Raw genomic sequence first — 21,876 nt, 5'->3', positions numbered from 1 at the left:
ACTGTTAGCTGTAGGTTAGTTTGGTTTAAGAATAATCATTCGTACATATTTTTGGGGTTACTGTAGGTACTCAGTTAGAGTTAGGAGTAAATTCAGCTAAAAAGGTGCAGTTTTGCGCCAAACCATATTGCACTTCAGGGGGAAAATTTATAAATGTGTGGAGAGGTTTAGAGTTAACAGGGGTGAACTCTGATAAAGCTGCCTATTATATGCAAGCTATATGCAAAAGCAAGCAGTATTTTTCTAGCATGAAAAACAAACTGCATGTGTACCCCTTGTATCGCATCATGGTTTGTCCAGATGCATATTTGCACCTTTTAGCTGGACTTGCTCCTAACTCAAAATTACTCCCTGTATGAATATCTTGCACCAAGCAACAAATACGTGATATTGTCATACATTTATGAGATCACCACAGATAAAGACGTAAACAATTAGTTACCTTGGCAATCTTCCCCATCTCATAGATATCAGCCTTTTCATCCTCTATACTAGAGAACGCTGCTTCGATCACAGAGATTGTGTCATCATTATTGGGATTAGGGTTAGGCGATCCTCTGGGGAAGTAAAATCGTGGAATGTTTATGGACAGGGAAGGGGTTACTGTGACCTTATTGGCGGGTGGTGGAGAGGCTGGGCGAGGAATTACAGGAGCAATGACAGGGGCAGGAGGAGGGGTCCCCGGCTTCTTCTCTTGTTTGTTTTGAACCTGCAAGGTTGTAAAGTAAGGAAAATGAGCATTAGAATAACCAATTACCTTTAAAATATAATCTCAAAATATGAATACACACACACAGAATACAAAGTACGTGGTCATCTTCAGGTGGATATTCCAGACGGATGAATGCAACACTGGAATTATCCTGTTACTGAGTATATAGAAGGGTGAATGTAAGTGCACCTCACACACACAGTCATTTTGTAGGCTGAATCGAGTAAGGTAGTGAGTGTGCTACATATGTTACCAGCATGAATAAGCTACAGGCAACAAGGGAGCAGGTGGGAGCTCTTATTAAAGCGAAGATGGTTTCCAAAGTGCATTTCCCTTTTAAGCATGACATCATCCTTATTCTAGCACATTGATATGCAAATGTTCAATGGGAAAGGCTGCATTTGTATTAAACAAACGATGATTGTGGGCCAGATCCCTTAAATAATGTGTAAAATAGTTTATGGTACTATGAAGGGACCACACAAAACCTTTGAAGTCTACATCAAGCCCAATATAGTTTCATAGCTCTGTAAAGGAAAAAAGGTAAGCACGCTGCACTCTCTAATGTTCCTAAATGAGAGGTATTGGCTTTTCTAGCATATCTAATGACAGACCTATAATACTAGAGTAAGTGACTTCATAGACAAAACATGATGCTTAAATATTGTAAATACATATTCCCAGAATAAAATAGGTACTTTCACTATATAGTGAAAGTAGGTAATCTAGGGAAGAGTTGGACCAACCTGTGGTACTATAAGTCCCAGTAGTAGGCTGACAGGGACTGCTGAGACCTGTAGTTCCAGAACAGGTCCAAAGCTGGATGGCAGAACTGAAGCACTACACTAAAAGCTCAGAAACAGACTATGTCCTCTACATTCAGCTGGTTAGTCTACCAATAAATTTAGGTATAAATATTAAAAACGTGTCATCAGATAAGATAGGGAAAAAACATACATTAAAAATACAGGTGAGCTGGTGGAGCAGAAAGTCAGATACTGACCACTGAAAAGGGGAATTCAGAACACAGGGAGAAACATTAAGACGAGGAAGTATTATGTAGTCCTTGCTGATAACATTTCTCTTATCAAAGATTCTGGTTGTTCATTGTTTAATTATTCTGCACAATTTAATACAAAGTCATCTAGAAAAAGATGTTGTGCTAAATGTGCATCTCACAATCACCATAAACCAATAAAGTGTACAATGTTTACATTATTTTAATGTATATCTGTTTTTGAGATTACCCTCCAGTGTCTCATAAAAAAAAAACCTTGAATCAATAAAAGGATGTATGCAAAAGTCACAAGGCCTGACAAAGCTAAAGTCCATTGTTTTCTGTGTAACAGAGAAATTCACTATATAACGAAGTAACCAGTGGGGCTTTGGACTTCCAGGAACTGTTAAATTTCTGTTATATGCTACACTGAATATGCCCTGTATATGCCATTTCATAAAGCCCCAGTTGTATCTAACAAAGCATTCAGACATCACCTGCAAAGTCATATTGTAGGGAATGTGCATGAAATGTATATAAAACAAGATCTTTCACCAACTTTACAAAGGTATCTATCTGTCAGTAATATCTCCTGCTGGGCCCTTTGCCCCCCGTGATTATGACGGTTGATCTTTTGACTGGCACACCATAGAGCGGTCCTCCACAGCACAGAATCCAATGTATACTCAGCGGCACCATCTCAGTACAGACTACTTACGGCTAAGACATGCCAGGGTGGGCAGTGCTTGTTGTTGTGGGGATATGTAAAGTACTAATTGCACCATTGATCATATTTGAGCACTACCATTAGCATTGCTGAAACATGTAGCTTGCATGTCTTCTTGTAGCATATAGAATATAACCCTAGGCAAAATGGTGAAGGTGAAATAGGTTTGAGAGTCCCAAGGAATTTCAGATGAGGCACAGAACACAATGTGTGGTATCATCTTCACGTCACCCTCCAGACACATCACACCATTCCCTGCTCATCTGAGCCCCACATTGTCATTACTGCGTTACTTAGTATTCAGAAGTCCCTACACACATCCATTTTGTAGGCTGTGCCAATAGTTATAAGAATGTAATTTATCAGTTCAGTGAGAATTAGTAACTATAGTGAAGCATAAAATGATGGAAAACCACCCAAATGTTATACCAAGGAAATGTGGGGACTCTGGAAAGAGTTACATGAGCTTCCTGTGAGCTACCAGCATGAACTAACTCCAGTACACTAGGGGGCATGTTGTCATATTACAGCAGGGATAGCTTCCAAAGTATTACGTTCACACATACATACATATATATATACACACACACACACACACACATACATATACACACACACAAATAGATGGAGGTGGATGCACAGAGATATCTACAAATATCTACCAAACAAAGTAACAAAAAAGTGCTGCGCATAGTCCATATAGTAAATTGGATATCCTCAATTGTTCAAATAAACAAATTGCAGGAAATGTTTTGTAATGTATTTTTTTCTTTGATTATTCTGAACTTTCTTGTATTTTTCTATTAAAATTGTTTTGTATTTTTGTACTCTGGCTTGCTGGTCTGTTCATTTTATTTGAACAATTGAGGATGGATGGATGGATGGATGGATAATTTTGCATGTGCCACTAAATATACGTATAATTTGTTAGACATTAAAAAATTCACTTGTCCTACTGGAGGCCTTCTGTTTTCCTTATATAGCGTACTCCAGTCATACCTACTGAAAATCTTCCATCAGTTTAGCTGTGTAGTTCAAAAGATCATTGCAGATTCCTACGATATTGCAGCTGGATTATTCTTCACATCCCACAAGATGAGTTTTGTTTTTTGAACTTTCTGCAAGTGGGTGCGTTTACCTAGCCCCCAGGGGATTTAACTGTTAAGTATAATCATTAGTCTACAACATTACTATCCAAATGCTGCATGGGAAGGGCTACACATCAGTGAATAAAAAGACAAAAATAGATGAGTGTCGGTCAGGCTCTATAGAAAATGTATGAAAAACGTTATGTAGGATGGAAGAAACCACACAAAACTTTGGAGTCTACATCCAGCTCTATAGTTTGATAGCACTGTTCTTAAAGGAAAAAAGGTTAGTATGTCTGCACATAACAAAATTGCATAATGAGATGTACTGGTGAAAAGGCACGTGGGCACGTTCTAAAACTGATGTGAATGATGTCCTATTATAATACAGCACTGCATAATATAGTGGCACTAAATAAGTAAAAAATACATAGAATTGAATAATGAGAGGTACTGGTGTTTCTAGCACATATAATCATAAATTTGTAATATCAGACCAAGTAACCTCATAGACCAAACAAGACACTTGCATACCTTATAAAACACAGGCTTCTACAGATTATGCCTTGTTCAAGATAAAGGGATTGTAAATTTCTGGCAATTGGCAAAATAATGCAACGTCTGTGGCCTCAAAATTAGCCCAATGATGATCTAAACAGATTGGATTATTATTGGACAAGTTGCTAAATGTGGTCTGAAGATAACAGCTTTTGGTTTGAGTGTATGGTCATCTTGCAACTGCAATAACAGGTCCCAATGTACGCAGGGGTGATCAAGCTGTGCACTTAAGTCTGATCTCTTCAAATCCATCCAAATTAGGCTCTGATCCTGCCACCCAGATTGGCCCATGGGGCCAGCATAAGAGCATAATACATTGTGCTATGTATTTGTCCCATAAACACTTCTGCAATGATTTAACCAGAATCCTCCCTCATACTAGTGGTACATTCATTGTGCAAAGGAGATGCCCAGTAAGAATCCTTGTACTACATGCACAAACAGGCAGTACTTTCACTACATGAAATAAAATACTTTTGCACCCCTTGCATAACATGGTTTGTCCAGTTGCAAATTAGCACATTTGGCTGGATTTATCATCATCATTTATTTATATAGCGCCACTGATTCCGCAGAACTGTACAGAGAACTCACTCACATCAGTTCCCTAACATACACACTCACAGACAGACAGAGAGAGACTAAGGTAAAGTTTGATAGCAGCCAATTAACCTACTAGTATGTTTTTGGAGTGTGGGAGGAAACCGGAGCACCCGGAGGAAACCGACGCAAACACAGGGAGAACATAAAAACTCCACACAGATAAGGCCATGGTCGGGAATTGAACTCATGACCCCAGCGCTGTGAGGCAGAAGTGCTAACCACTTAGCCACCGTGCTTACTCCTTACCTATAAACCAGCCACTCTGTATTTTATGTAGTCCCAACCTTCAAATAAAATGAAGATTACTGTTTTTGTATTGAAATAATTGAAAAAGACTTTTGCTATACAGCCATAAGATACCTAAGGAAGATTTGTGTGGCAGTAAACATTTATCACATCTATCTGTCCTCTGCATTTAAACATAGAAGACTGCAAACCTTTGACATGTGTTCTGTTTGTGGTGAAATGTAGTTTGTAGGTCAGAGGTGCAAGGTTAAAAATCACTCACGTGAAAAAGGAAATGCTCCTTCCTGAAATATAGATAGTACTCCACTGTAAAATACATTCCTCCTCCCCTTCTTAACAGTCCAGAGGGAACTTTGCATTAAAATTAAGGCAACGCCCCCCCAGTACAATACACAAGCTCAATGGACACAAACAATAATGGAATATTAGTATGACAGGGATATGCAGATGTGCTAAACACTCAATGGAAAATATCCTTATTGAACAGCAATTATTGTAACAATATTTTACCCATGTGAAAAAGTTCAAGTCCCATAAGACCCATGAATAAAATATCCCATGACAGTACAGCTCACAGCACAGTTGACTTACTATTAAGCCCCCAACATTCGGAAGTGCAGCTCTCTAAAACTGCATTCTCTAGGCTGTGTAAGTGGCTGTGATAACTTTTCAATATAATGACATTGTCTTACTGAAGTTCATTAAAGTACTTTCCCCAAAATAGGGAGCGGATGGATCCAGTTTATGACAACTGTAAAATACATACTATATGCAGAGACAGTCTTCACTGCATGTAGAAATAAGAGTGGACGTTGCTTTATTAACCGCTTTTACAATAACAGTCTTTTACCTTCACTACTTCTCCTGAGATACTGGTCATTCAAGTTGGTTTTCCAGCATCCCATCACAAATACACATGGTCTGATGGTTTATATTATGGCTATGTATGGTGTGCTGATCATGTGAAAAATAAATAACTAATTGAATTCCCCATATAAGGATGCTCACATGTTGGGGAAATGTATGGAAATTCCAAGAGCAATACTTTCTACTGTTCTGCTCTTTACTCAACTGAGCATCGATATTGCTAAATTAATGCTTTCACAAATCATTTTTAAAAATACTTCTATTGTTGGTCTAACATGGGTGGGTCAATAATGCCGCGTGAACCATGTGCCCAGCCATGAAATAAATAAACAGATCAAGCAGTGATGTTAAGACAAATAGCCAATATCATTGCCTGTGTGGCCAGTATACCAGATCGTGTTTCCTCATTTCCAGCTCAGATCATAGTTGTATTAATCAGTGACTGATTTATTCTGGAAGATTGGTATGTGATACCTGTAAGCAGACATGGACATGCAGGTCAGTTAGTGGTCTAGAACTAGGTTTGAGAATCTTAGATCATGCATGGTTTATTTGTGTTGTAGGTACAAGTTTATTATTAATAATTAACCTTTTTTTGAATTATTATATCAAATGCCTATTTTTTTACTGGCAATATTTCAGTTATTAGATTATGAAGCTTAATGGTTTTCATTTTTACGCTGTGTCTTAAAACCTCCCGCCAAAATATGTACTATTTTAGAGCAGACTTCTCTACCTGTTACTTTGGTAGAAGTAAATGTTTTGTTACTGTGACTGACTTACGGTTTGATCTGCAACCTACCAATATAGAACAGTGCTTTCTAAATGCATAATAAGAACAAATAACAAAGATTGACGACTATGTCCTTTCAAAAAAATAAAAATAAATTATAATCCCCCCCCCTCCCCCGTTTCTAGCGGACTGAAAAGTCAGCAATATTTACAAGAAAAAAATCTACAATGATTGTGGCCTATTTACATTTTGCCGTTATTCAATACTACGGATTTGTGCAAAATTGTACATCTTGCAATGTATTACAGGTAGACATTACAGGTGCAATGCTAATTATTTCTTCTTACTAGAGTTGTAACAGTTTAGCCTGGTAAACATATTCTGTTACTTTTTGAGTGGCCTTCTAATTCCCCTAATTAAGGTATTTATTTATTATTATTTCAAATATTTTGAAGCCTGTAGTAGCCAATTAAAATAAGCCGGTTAAATGTCTAATCAATAGATGACACAGTCATATAGAAACAACAAGTATATGTTCATTAGTCATATAATTTACAGTGGCTATAAAAAGTCCACACACCGTTATTGAAATTGCAGGTGTTTGTGATATAAAGCCTGAAATCAAGACATTTCCCACCTATAATGTGACTTTGCAACCAACAAAATCAAGTGAAAAACAAACCAAGAGTTTTAGGAAGAAGAAGTGACAATAAAAAAACTACAATACTCTGGTTGCGTAAGTGTACACACCACTAAACAAATACTTTGTGAAGCACCTTTTGTTCTAATAGCAGGGAATCTTTTTGAATAAGTCTATCTCATCCTTCCCTGCAAAAATGTTCAAGGTCCATTAAACTACGAGGGGATCTCCTGTGCACAGTCCTCTTTAGGTCACAGGTTTTCAATGGGATTGAGGTCTGGCCTCTGACTGGACCATTCCAAGACCTTGGTCATTCTGCAATTTCAATAAGGATGTGTATACTTTTTATATGCACTGTATATTCATATAGAGTCATGCATGTGACATGATTAGATCAGCAAAGTATCTCTAGAAATTCTGTTTGAGTGTTGTTCTACATGAGCATAATATGGGAGTTACCCTATATTATGAAAAGGTATTCAATGAACACCACCTTTTCTATGGAGAACAAATTTCTTAAAAAGCAATATCGTTTTTCACTGCAACTACACATGGCTTGTGAAATAAGCATAGGCGAAAAATCAGCCACAAAACTAAGGAACAAGCCTGGGCTTGATATGTAACTTGGCACAAACGTACTGTGAAAGCTATGTTCTTTTAAGAAAGCCTGACACTGTTCACTAGCCACTATAAATAGAGCTGATGGCATCTGTGTGCACATTCTTAAAATATATGGCATGTAAGCCTGACGACCAGCTGTGAACAGCACCCAATGTATACATTTAGCACCAGCTAAAGTAACCAGAACTGGTGTAGTTATGCCACTTGTAAACCTAATCAACTTATAGCTATCCAAGGTTTCCAAATTTTTTGTTTTATGGCCTAACTCAAATTATTTTCTTCTGGCACAATGGTTACAGCGTTATTTCATGCATTTTCCCTTCCAAAGTGTACCCATTGTCCGTGCACAGTGGAGAGACATTTTGTGGGCTGAACCACTTTCGCTGTAGAGTATCTATTCAAATAGGAATTAATGACTTCACTGAGCGATGGGGCGGAATACTGAGCACACAACATATCTGCGGCCACTCTATGTGCAGGATTGCTTTAATACAATTTTGAATCCCTTGTACACATAAAATGTTACATCCCAATAGTCCACACATCTCCAGGAACTATGTTTTTATGTATATAAACATTTCAAAGCATTAATTAAAGCAAATCTATAAAAAAGCAGCCTAGTGTAAATGTATGTTTTCACATGCTTTTGTTTGGCTCTGTATTCCCATTCAGAAGCAATGTATCATGCTCATCTTATTTTATACTGGTTGTATAAAGAAGACCTCCTTATATACAGGATTCTTTATGATTTGACTAGTTATTGTATTACATTATCTGTTTCAGAAGAGTCCAGAAATCTTGCCTATGACACAATAAGAATACAGCCCGCTGAACTGAAGAGACATAGCAAGAGATACACAGCAATTCTGCCCAACGATACATTCCACCTACAAATAGCAGCTCAAGCTACATCAATTTTAATCTCAGATACCTATTTTTACCAGGGACATGTGGTGTAGCTCAAACTTTGTCCTCAGGAGAAGCTAAAATGAATTGCCTTAAGTTGTATGAGCACAATTCGAAATAAAAGTCATAATACTTTTAATGAATGGCTGTGCTGTATAACTTCCCTTATTCTCTATTTTATCTTGATAACTGGTAAAAACACAAAACAGATATCAAAATTCCTTTTCCTTAGTCTGTGAAAGATCATTGCCGAACTAGGGATTCTGAAAATCAACAGATGAACAACAACCATTTTTGTAATTAAGGAAACTTACTCTTGATACGGATTAGATCTTGAACTTAAAATAGTTCAGACATATGAGATAAAGACAGACTAGAGCTTATAACCCCGCTACTAAATAATGAATAAAGTATTCTGCAGTGGTACCCAGTGAATATCTCCATTACTACATCATGTACAGCAAGACATTGTAACTGTCCCCGTTATACGAGCTTCCAACTTCTCCAATCACATCGCCCATATGTACCTTTGCCAGCTCCTCCCACAATGTACACCTTATGATGAAGTGCTGTTGAGAAGTTCTAGTCCGTTGTACAAGTCATTATTAATTACATCTCTTTAAATCTTTCCTTGTTCTTCCCTCAGAATTCTCACATATGCTAAGTTCTACTGTAATGTAAGGGCTTAGAATACCACAGTTTCCTTTTCTTTCACTAGTTTATGCTCAACATTATGTTTCACAACCAATAGTAGTAACAAGAATAATAATTTCTAAGAACTACTTGCTACAAACTTTGGCATGAGAAATCTTTGCCATGAGCCAATAGATACCCTAAACCTTTTTTCAGTTTTCTTAAAGAAAATAACTTCCAAACCTGAGCTTGCTGAAAAGACTTGATCCTCTTTTTAAATCTGGATGGGAGCACAAAATCACAGCCCCTTGCCAGAAAGGCCAATTCACCCCTTAAATCGGGGTCCCGTCTCAGCGACGTGTCTTTTATCATCATCTTGGAGGACCAGCTCTTAAGAACTGCGTCTGACGTTTGGAATTTGGGTGTTTTAAAGGAGTAGGGAACAAGCGTTCAAAGAATTTGGTGGTCTGTTTTGCTTAAACTCCCTGCAGCAAGGAGATTGCCTGAGACTTGATATCTAAGGCCAGCGCTCGGCTCCACGATGCCAGCATTGTACAGTCACACAGAGCCCCACGTTTGCCTTGTCTTGACAAAACCAAATTCTCAGCAAAAACAAAACTATCTTTTACTGAAGTCTTCCAACACTGAGCAGCTGAGAAACATGACCTCGGAATGGTGTTGCTGTGTGACAGACAGCCAGTGCTGGCCTGGGATGGTGGGGGCAGTGGGGGGAGTGGGAGTCCAGAGGAAGGATTCTGGGAAAGGAAGCACCCAGAGGCTGCCGGCTGTTGCTAAACTTAGACACTCCAGAGCAATGTACTTAATATAAAGAGTCTTCCCTGGTTGTGTTTACTTTATAAGCCTCAATGATTTGAAAGGTCAGTCCTACAAGAGTAACAACGTACCAGAGAGGTGAAAGGTCAATGTAGTATGTATGCAATGTGACCAAGCTCTGGCATAGTCTTAAATGATCAATAAATCACCAAATCAAAATTTGCATATATAGAGCATCAAAATAAAGTGCTACCATCATATTCCGCTACAGCTTAATAGAGTGCTAAACACCTTCCCACTTCATTACCGGCAGTCGATGCGCTCGCCCACATCTCCACGCCATGTCCTATTGGAACCTGATACAGATCAAAAGGCTGGAATTTCAGTCAGTTAAACTGCGTTGACATTGCTGACACTGCCCCTGTCCGTAACTCCAAACAGAACATTTCTGCAGAGCAATACTGCAAGCCTGTTGCACAAACTACTGGCTCAGAAGAAGCACCGCCTTCCTAACATGGGAACTTCCTGCTGAGAACCTTCACAGAGGCTGTGATATATATTTTTATTGGAATGGAAACTCATATTTAGTACCCAGATAACAAAAATACAGCAGCAGATAGCAGGAAAAGGAACCTTTTTAATTATTTACAACATATGGCCAGTGGTCAGAGTATTATTTTTCAGTCTGCTTTCATACCTTACAACTTCCTAGTGTACCTCAATGGCTCGACAATGATCATTAGTACCTGAATGGTAAGCATGTAATAAGAACACAAATGTGGACCTAGAAAAAACATGAACATTAGACACTTTCACCTAACAGTAACTGTCCAGGTTCTACCTCAATATATAGCTACTAAAAAGGGAAAAGCAAACACTGATGAAGTGGTGTAATTGGCACATATGTGACAGAAGGTGAGGGCTCTACATCGACCGGTTCTTGTCCTGCAGCTCCCCACACAGCTCCCACTCTTGTGTTGTCTCCGCAACCTACCCAAGAGGAGCCCGCGGTCATTCGTCCTCATCAAGGACACGCCAAGTAGATTGTTACTGCTGTATATATGTAACATGTGAAGTGCTGACTGTGCATTGTTTTTGTGTTCCTACCCTACTATGTACCCCACTGTCTCCCTTTGCTTTGTTTTAACCCCCTCTTCTCTTTTTACTTTTTGTACCCCCCTATACTTGACAAAACTTAATAAACACAACTGATGTAAGAAAAAAGCAAGTAGTAGAAATCAGTTACTTTAAAACCACTTGTGCAGTGTGTGTATGTGTATACATACATTATATATATATATATATATATATATATATAGTCAGATATTCTGCACTCTAAATAAATAAAAATAAAGTGGAGGCAGCAGAAGAAAAGTAACATGCTGCACATCTATACACAATATGTTGCCTTGGAGAACACCCTGTGTACAAGACATTCTGTTGTAACTCTTCCATTTCAATCATCCTTTAATGTTTTCAATTGTTGACAGAGACCGGCCTCATGTTACTTGTGGGCACAGTGCTGAAAACAGGCCTGTGGGCAACAGTGATAATGCAAGTCTTGTGGACAGCAATAAGAATTCCGTGCTGAGTAGTTAAAAAAAAATTGAAGCATCCTAAATATAGGCCGCACCTGTCATTTTGCCAGTCTTGTCCTTGCTAGGGCTTTGAAGAGGTTTCCGTTTTCCATTAATGAAATTCTGAACTCTGCTGTCAGACCATAGAACAAGTAACGAGAGGGCACCAGGGGTCCCCAAGTTCAAAGAAGCCCAATGCAGACATTACCAGAAGCATTCTCAGGAGCAGAGGAATTTCATTATAAAGTAGCTTTCATAATCTAAAACAGGGGCCTTCAACCTTTTACTACCTACCGGCCACTTCTGTATCTTTGTTGATGGTAAAATTCCCTTACCGCTCACTGGTGCCGCAGTAACTCAATATAGCGCAAGTGCGAAGTAATTTATAGAGGGGAGGGTTTGTAAAGAAAATTATGTACTTAAATTTATTGTTTTATTTATACTTTATGTATGTTTATACATAATTTAAATGTAATGAATTTCTGCGTCTCAATCGATGCAACGCCTACTAGTGCGGTAGCTGCTTAAATTGAAAAAAAAAAAACGTTCAACGTGAAAACAATAAAGTTTATTGAAATTACTAATAACTAGTGATTCATGAGATCCTCGAGGCTGATGTTGCGAGATTAAATAGTTGACATCTGGTTCGATTTGTGTAAGGAACAAACAGAGGTCTCCTCTTTCAGGGATATTCAGACGGTTTCTCTGCTTGGTCATAATGTGATTAACAGCACCCAAAGCCTGATTCTACAAGATATGAAGTAGGGAAAGCTATCACTAAATTAAATAACATTTTCCACATATTTGGATATAATGCTTGTATTTTTTATTTTGCCAGTGTCTTTGGTATCCACCACTCTCGAAATTATATTTGCCCTCTTCATCATATTTAGTTCTAAAAGTTCATATTGGCAAGTTATAACAACCTCACCAAAATTTGTAGTAAAATGATCATCCAGTCATACACCTTCAATTTCAAAATATCTTTAAATCATTTGTCCATAACCAATTTGAATTAATTGAGGTGGCTACTAGGTTTAAAGTTGAGAGATGGAACTCAAAAGTAAATTGCAAAAGACTATTTGAAAAAGTCAAACACTACAGTCTTGCTTATACAGGTTACTATGACACTCTGTGACACTACACATCTGTGCAGGATACACTTCTTATTGTGGTAAACAAGCTCGCTTCTACTTATATTAAGCATAAGTATTAAGCAAAATATACTTATTTGGTACCTCCAGTTAAAGTTAAGTAAAACCCCGTCCTAAGGAGCAGCAGCCACTAATGCAAGACGCAATGTGAAAGCCAAACGTCCGGTCTCTGGAGCATGCACAGTAGCGCATTTTGGACACTGGAGTCCTGACCCACTTTCTCCTACCACCAGACCACCGGGGATCGGGCTGCCATGGAAACGGTGCGTAGCACTCCTGTTCTAACACTTAGCAATGTGGAATATTGCTAAAAAACCCCCATCCCACTTGTGGGTGGCAGGGACCCGGTTGACTACCACTGATCTAAAAGAGGGGACCACAGTAAAAGTTGCTTGTGTGCATTGAGTACAGACACAGTCCTTCAAGTTTCAGATGAGTTGAGAGTGGGTGACATTTGACCACTATAACTGTAAGTGGGTTACGGACTTCAGCCTACCAGAGATATCATACTGGGCACTAGGAATAGTAAAGCATGTTCCCAACACACACCTACCAACAAAAATGCTGAAAGAATGAAGTACCACTGCCACTTTTTCATATGCTCCCGGCTTGACTATGTTTCAAATGAACATCCTCTGTCTGCTTAGGCCTTCAGGACTTCCGATTACACCCCCAAATTAACTACATCCAATTTCAAGGACTACAAATAAGAAACTATACGAGCTAAAATGCCAGAAGCAACATCACACTAGGTCACAAGCCTGTCACTCCCTCTTATTGTGTTAGCAGTGCTGTTATCCCACCTACATTCAAAACACTATTCCCATTATTTGTATAGGCTATCCATCTTCTTGATGTACAAAGAAACTATGTCACTCATCTCTGTATAAAAAGCACATATATAAAAACAATCTTTGTATTATCTGTATCTTCGTACCTTTGTCAAAAATGTATCTCCTCTCATGTTAAAAAAAAACTAAACTATGTTTATTGGGAACCCTTTGCAAAGTTACATATTAACAAGCCTTCAGATAGATGTGGGATTATTAAAATTGTTATTGGCAGTGGTTTGGGCAATAGGGTTGGGTAAATTCATTGCTTGCTCCTATTCCATTTGGAGAATTTTTGGAGAAACTGATCAGCAACAACATTAAAGCCACTGCAAGTGAAGTGAGTAAAATTGATTATCTTGTTACAATGGCATCTGTCAAGGGGTGGGATATATTAGGCAGCAGGAGAACAATCAGTTAATGTGGTGGAAGCAGGAAAATGGGTAAGTATAACGATCTGAGTGGCTTTGACAAGGGACAAATTGTGACGGATAGACAACTGGGTAAGGGCATCTCCAAATTGGCAAGTCTTGTGGGGTGTTCCCGGTATGCAGTGGTTAGTATCTACCAAAATTGGTCCAAGGAAAGACAACCAGTGAATCGACAACAGGGTCACGGGCACCCAAGGCTCATTATGTTTATGGGGAGCGAAGGCTAGTTCTGGTCCAATCCCCAGAAGAGCTACTGGTGCAAAAAATTCCTGAAAAAGTTAATACTGGCTATGATAGAAACGTGTCAGAACACACAGCATAACGCAGCTAACTTGCTTTGTATGGGGCTGCATAGCCACAGACCAGTTAGAGTGCCCATGCTGACCCCTGTTCACCTACGAAAGTGCCTACAGCAGGATTGTGAGCACCAGAATGGAGCAATGGAAGAAGATGGCCTGGTCTGATGAAACACGTTTTCTTTTACATCATGTGGACAGCTGGGTGCGTGTGCTTCGTTTCCCTGGGGAGGAGATGGCACCAGGATGCACTATGGGAAGAAGGCAAGCCAGCAGAGTCAGTGTGATGTTCTGGGCAATGTTCTGCTGGGAATGCTTGGGTTCTGGCTTTCATGTGGATGTTACTTTGACACGTAAAGAAGTGGAGGTTGCTCAATCAATTTATAGGCTATAGCAGGTGCTTGAAAGGGTGGGGTTATCCTGAAAGGAACCAACATACCACCTACCTAAACATTGTTGCAGACCAAGAACACCCCTTCATGGAAACTGTATGCCCTGATGGCAGTGGCCTCTTTCAGCAGGATAATACACCCTGCCACACAGCAAAAAAAAGTTCAGGAGTAGTTTGAGGAACATGACAAATAGTTCAAGGTGTTGCTTGGCCTCCAAATTCTCCAGATCTCAATCACATTGAGTGGGATGTGCTTGAAACACAAGTCCGAGCCATGGAGGACCGACCTCACAACTTACTGCTGCTAATGTCTTAGTGCCAGATACCACAGAACACCTTCAGAGGCCTTGTGGAGTCCCCGACGGGTCAGAGCTGTTTTAAGTGAACCCACAAAATATTGTTATTATTGATATAATGTATTGAATATTGAAGGTCTAGGCAAATAAAATATGTTTCATGCAGTCCTCTATCCGCTCTCTCTAAATCATATTCAAGCAAAGGATATGGTCAACAGCATTGTTGTTTGCGTTAAGGTTTACAGAGATTTAATGTTATTTTTATTATATTATTTAAGTGTGGCATCAAACTACCAGTCACAAGTCATACGTGTGTTTTATCACCAAAATTATAAAGTGCAATTATAAGCTCTGAAGTGATCAACAATGATATAATGGGCTAAAAATATGGAAACATAAAGCTTTACCCATTAACATGTCAGATTTGTTTTTCAATGCTGGAAAGAGACAGGAAAACAAACGGCAGACAGATTCTTGCAGCAATACTAGAAACTACTTTTACCAGGATGGCATTAACTGTTTCGTTACCAGGGGTATTTGTGTATTTTGCACTATAGAAAGACACACCACTTGTCAAAATTTTACACTGCTTTAGTATAGCCAAGAATAACGTTTTCTTCATTATTGTATCAAAAGGGAATTTTATATTTTTAACATCTGACAGGTCTTTATTTTGGAAGGAAAATGTCTTTAAATTATGGAAATTATACATTTAAAATACGGACACATAATTGAAACCGGTTGTACCTCAAATCTTATTCTACAGCTTTAAACGTTAATAGGGACACCAAATGGGTACCAGAGTTTGGTAAATGTGTGTGGGTGCTTTATGTTTGTGTCTACTTCAATCATCTGCAGAGATTTTTTAACTTCATTTGTCAGTAACATCCGAAGCCTATGACAGACACTAGAGGCACTGTAGGAGAGATCTTTGTGTTTCTATTCAGCAAGAAAATCAAAGTAATAGACCTTTCTATCACCAACGTGGTCAAACTTCCAAAAGTTATCTTGTGGTAAGTGAGGATGGTGTTATAAAGGGAGGGAACAATATATTATAAATATTATACATACAAACACATTTTTATATTTTTCATTCTTTTTCTCTCTAAATCAGATAATCAATTTCGACTTGAAAGAACCCATAATTGAAACAGACCTAATATGTGAAATTAGCCAAGTGTCCCCTAAGTAACCCAAGGAGAGTATGCAGAGTCCCCACTAGTGAAGATGTCAACCACTGCACTTCGTCAAACACACCAAATGCTGTTAGTGTCAAATTAAAGGGCTGTAAATCTGAAGGAAGGAACAGCTCATTTTCCAAGATGTCGAAGTCGTATAATTGGATGAACGAAAGTATATTGGTTAATATTCTTTTGCCGTGCGATTGCGATCCATACGCCACGTAACACGTGGCATGGTGCGATCGCACGGTAAAATACGCACGCACACACTCGCATTACAACATTTAGTTATCTATATAATTCATATTCATATTGGTTCCGTTACACTGTAATTTATGAGCAGATAGTATTTGGTTTATTATTAGTTTATATAATATGATTATATGTACATTTTAGTGTTATTAAAGGTTTAGGTTATAGGAAAGGTGTCATGCCTGATATCATATTGATCCCCTATTCATCAGCAGCTGTCCGGTGCAGTCGGCGAAGAGATCGCACATTGCATACTTTAGTTATTGATATTAGGCAGTACACCTTTGTATGATGCTGGCTATGAAAGGAGCAGACCCCCTGGAGAGACGACCCCCACCTTTGGATTCCTTAGATTGAATCAGCCTATGACCTGTTTACCCTGGACCCACCCAACGTCTGGACCTATAGAAACAATCTACGTCATCTCTATTGTTCACTGTGTGACACTGTACTGTATATAATCATAGCTGCACTCCCCCTGGCTCTCAGACTTCACTGATCACAGTATTCAAAAGGTGAATCACTGTCCAGGGGTGCCCGTGGTTAGCGCAGCGAGTGCAATGCGATAAGAGCGCGGTATGTATGTAACTTTTGGTATTGGCTGTATTGTACTGTATCATAATATAATAATGTATTGAATTGCTGACTATTTACATCTGCTAAAATAAATCACTTTGTGCTTTGGAAACACATACAATTGATTGGGCAATGCTTATTTGAAGACGATAGAATTACTTTAATAATTTGGGGGCTCGAAGGTGAGTTACGTTACCGGCAGGTATGCAACGCTTACGATATTCGGTTTCTCAACAAAGGGTGGATTGGCGGACGCGTCGCATAACAGGAAAGAACGCAATGTGTTTAAGACCTGTGGTTCACTTTGTGTTGCGAAACCGAATGTCCGTTGTTGCATAGACTGAAGGAACGCTAATTTGAATCTAGGGACAAGAAAGAAAAATGTTTCTTTTTATTGTCGTTTTGCGTTTTAAAGGGTATAGCATTGCATAGAGTATGTGTATTTCCTGCATTGAGTATGTGTACTTCCGGTATTGTTGCCACATGTGTAAACAGTCATGATCATAGTCTGTTATCTATGCATAGTGTAATCACTTAGTAAAATCTCTGAAAGGATAGTGCCATTGTTTGGGAAATTTATTTTCTGTACAGAAAACAAAGGTTATGTGTGTGTATGTGAATGTTATTTATACATAAAGGCAAAAGTATACTGGTAACTATAGGCAACTATAGGTTTTTACACGTGTGCCTAATACTAATCACAATGTTCACAGATAACTAGTATCTCTGAGCAGTGCGGTTGGACCGCATGGCAGGGCCTTGATTAAGTATTGGGAGGGCAGTGTGGAACTATTTAAAATTGATAGCGCTTTGGTTCAGGTGTGTCTGAAGGGCATGGTAAAAAAAGGTGACCTGACAACAAAGGTTCTGTTCTAGGGCTGAGCAGGATATAAAGAAACCTTTGTGTGAGTGGTGTTCTGTTCTAATAAGAGCAGGTGATAAAGAGACACCACAGAGTATGCATGGCATACTCAAAGCGAAAATAACAGGTTTTCGCGGCATTCCCAAATATTAATCGCAAAGCTTACTGATAGTTCGTATCCGTAAGCGGTGCGATCGGACCGCATGGTTGATTTAGTACAGCTGTGATTGCGACTTGGGAGATGTGGGAGGAAATACGCTGCAACCACTGATATTCTTGATTGATATCGGTTGCTAACAGTGGTAAAGTACTCAAACTAGGAAAGGCATTGATATTTTTAAGGGGACGTACCTGTTGAAACTGTCCACGGATAAAAATCTCTAGTAGGTTCTGTTTTGCGTAGCGTTGAGAAATAGGTTGTTTTTACAATGGATACGAAGCAAACGCTAGAGATAGTTCATGTTGTGCTGCCTAATGAATGGCCGGTTGGTTCGGCGAAGTATGTTATGTATAATAAATACGGTGCGTATGCAACGGCATACTGCGACACATGGGTCAAGATGACCCGGGAGTGTGTGAAACCTTTCCCAAACATAGGTAGTCTTGACTCAGAGGTGTTAAATAATGTTAGAGATAAAGTAAGGTTGATTAAATCAACAAAAACGAGAATTGAACATGATGACTGTTTAAAATTGTGGCAACAAGAAGGGTACACGTGGCAAGGAAGCGCATGCTCAGCGGAAGTAAGGGTACGGGAAACAAGCATTCCGGAAGTGTGCATTGCAAAGCGTGGCGAACTGAGCGCAAACACGCCCCCGACAAATTTGGTCGGGGCGGATAGTACAGTCAATACCAAAAATGTAAAAACTGTAACTAGTAAGTTGTATGATGTCTTAAGTAATGTTTTAAAGGAAGAAGATGTACCCACAGTCATTTCAGCCATTGCCCATGCCAGTAACATACACGGACAAGGAAAGGGAATGGTTCCACCAGCAGGGGCAGTAGCTGAAATTGGTGAGAATAATGTAAAGGTTATCAAAGGGGGAGACATTCATTGTACTGCAACAGCGATTCCAGCAACTAGTTCAGAGCATAGTGATTTGGTAGGCTTATATCCTGTCCGCACAACAGCAGTTCCCAATGGGAAAGCGGACAGAGATGGTGTAGTTCCCATGAAACAGGTAGCAATGTATTTTCCATGGACTAAGGCGGAACTATTTACAATTATGTCTGATTTCCCTGATCCTAGAAAAGATTTGGCCAAGTGTCAAAAATTTATTAGACATTTAGGTAATGCACATGAGCCTACTAATAAAGATTGGCGAGTGTTGTTTAAAGCTTGTCTACCTCTCGATAGTGATATACAAAAGTTCATTAAGGATTGTAGGTTGGAGAAGGATAAACCCTTAACTGAAAATGACAATCAGGATAATATTGGATGTATAATCACAAAATTAGCCATATATTTTCCAGTGACAATGGAATGGGACAAAATATTAACCATCAAACAAAAAGGTAATGAGATTACAACTGATTATTTTTCTAGGGCTATAGCGGCCTTGATTAAGTACACAGGGATATCAGATATAAGGGTTAATCCACATTACAGGGAGGTAGCTGTTGCAGTACTAATGGACGGCCTCCGGGAGGATCTAAGGATCTGGATACAAACCTCTTTTCCTAATTGGAGAGGTCTCACGGTAAATGATATAAGAGAACATGCCATAGAACATGATAAAAATAGATGTAAAAAGGAAAAAGCACAGAATGATAGGTTAATGATGTTGGGTATCCAGGCGTTAGAAAAATTACATTCACAACCTCAGAATTATAAAAACCACTATAAGGGACGAAAGAAACAGAAATCTTTAAAGTGTTTTAACTGTCTTAAGAAGGGACATTTGAGGAAAGATTGCAAAGAAAATATTAGAGCCAAAGCTAAGAAATTAAGACCAGGCAAGGCAAATAATACTCGGTGGTAAGTATTAATGTGCAAAGTGTAGAAAGAAACTTATTTAAAAGGTTATCTTTGTTGATTTTGTTTGTTTGTTTTATGTTGTCACATGTTTGCTTTCCTAAATCGCTGGCCGATGGTAAAAAATGAGAATGTTTAGTTTGTTTGCTGTTTTGAGATAACTATCTTGTCCTTTCTCCACAGATAAGGGTACACAGAAGATATATAGACTTCATGTTTAAAAGGGGTGAGATAGAGAAATAATAGAATTACTCTTGAAAGACTAATTAACAATAGACAATTGGAACACTCTTTGTTTTAGGCTGCAGTGTCTCATGATAATTTGTTTGGCTGAGAATCATTATCCAACAATGAAGTATGTACATACTTTGCTCCAAAAATATTGTTTTATGTATCTCAGATGAGTCATCAACAGTTAATTTTTACATTTTTCTATCATAAGTTAGGAAAGTCCGTTGAAAAGGTATGTAGTCAATGTGATACCGAGTTCTTAATGAACAAATGACGGACGACACTGGATTGCACGGTTAAGACCCCCTAGTCAAGTAGGGGGAGGGATCATAGTTAAAGGAATACAGCCATTTTCCCATAGAGTCCAATCCAGCTGTCATTCTTTGCTATAAAGATCTCCCTTTCTGCATGTATGTTTGTTTTCAAAGCTTTGTATTCAAATCTTGGTATTCCTATTATTCATTGCTTTCTTATTCCTCATTCTTTACATCCATGCTAGTCTCTCTCTCTCTCTTTCTATGCTCTGGTAGAAAAAAAAAACCAGACAGACAGTCTCATCAACGGGGCTAAGACATTTTTTTTTTTTTTTTTTTACATAAGACAAGTTCAGGGATACACACACTAGATTGACATGAGTCACAGAAACAGTCAGGGGTTTTGTTTTCATACGTATAGAAACTGATGATTTTAAGCAGAAAGGTTCTGTTGTGGAAATACGATTCATGTTTTATAGATTGCATATCTGTTTTGTTTATTTTGTTTTTGAGGTTCGTGCCTCCTGTACAAAAATGTGCCTTTATATGGATGCACAAAGGGTGGGGAGAACAGAAGAATGCTAGAGGATAGGCATACAGATATGCATCTCTGTGTAGAACATTGGAGTAGGATGTTTACCACAAGATACGACATAATGTGAAACCCTAGAAAATGTAGAATTTTCGTGTTTTATATTTTTCACTGTTAGACAGACATGTACTGGATACTGTTATATTTGAAGAAAGTGTTATAGAAGTAGACCCCTTTGTCTTTCTCACTTAGTCAAGTAGCTGAATGTGAGGTACTGAGAAGGACATGTGAGTTGGCATAGGGAAAATCGATTGATATACATTGGCCTTCAGCATTTTTCTAGTCTAGGGGGCGATGTTGAGGTGACTGAGAAATCTTTTTATAGCAATACCAGCACATGAGTAGGACACTACATATACAGTGACACAGTTACCAACTGAAGTAACTGCTAGTAAAGTCCACACTTACACACACAACCATACATGGCTGTCACACCAGGGCGAACACATCTGTCAAATAGACAGCAGGGTTTTATGTGACAGCTAACAAATCTGTTTTGTTTTGTTTTTCGTTGTATTGTTTTAGTTTAAAATGTGAACACACACACACACGCACGCATACGCATATTGGTTAATATAGGAAGATTTGTGTTGCCTGAGGGATAAACTGTCTGGAAGGTGAAGAGATGTGGTGAGGAGTCTGGCGGACCCTGGAGAGATGGACAAGGTAAACCAGTAGCTCCCAGAGTGTATCTCCCAGACCGAGAGGAGGCAGCAAATGGTCTGGCTCAGCTGGGTACAGAAGGTATGTGCAAGCTGGTAAGAGTATATTGGGGTGCACCAGACATTTAGTCTCAAGCTAGAAGGACGGCAACGTCCTATCTGGATTAAGAGAATGTCAGGAAAATGATACCAATAGAGCCATCCCATATCC

The 21,876-nt window shown here is 38.8% G+C and overlaps 1 protein-coding gene across 4 annotated transcripts in view; it reads right to left on the bottom strand.

Moving 5' to 3' along the window:
- Positions 1-21,876, bottom strand: part of PPP2R3A (protein phosphatase 2 regulatory subunit B''alpha) — a 159,495-nt gene that overhangs the window by 21,460 nt on the left and 116,159 nt on the right. For 2 of the 4 annotated variants that reach the window (XM_075201532.1, XM_075201533.1), the window contains exon 3: positions 443-709. In XM_075201532.1, the coding sequence (XP_075057633.1) occupies positions 443-709 (267 nt within the window). Of the gene's footprint in view, positions 1-442; positions 710-9,574; positions 10,000-10,412; positions 10,505-21,876 lie in introns of those variants that run through there. The other 2 variants (XM_075201535.1, XM_075201534.1) reach the window with 2 other exon arrangements.

Source organism: Mixophyes fleayi, chromosome 3 (assembly GCF_038048845.1).
Source record: "Mixophyes fleayi isolate aMixFle1 chromosome 3, aMixFle1.hap1, whole genome shotgun sequence".
Classification (NCBI taxonomy): Eukaryota; Metazoa; Chordata; class Amphibia; order Anura; family Limnodynastidae; genus Mixophyes; species Mixophyes fleayi.
This window is presented reverse-complemented; position numbering and strand designations above follow the sequence as displayed.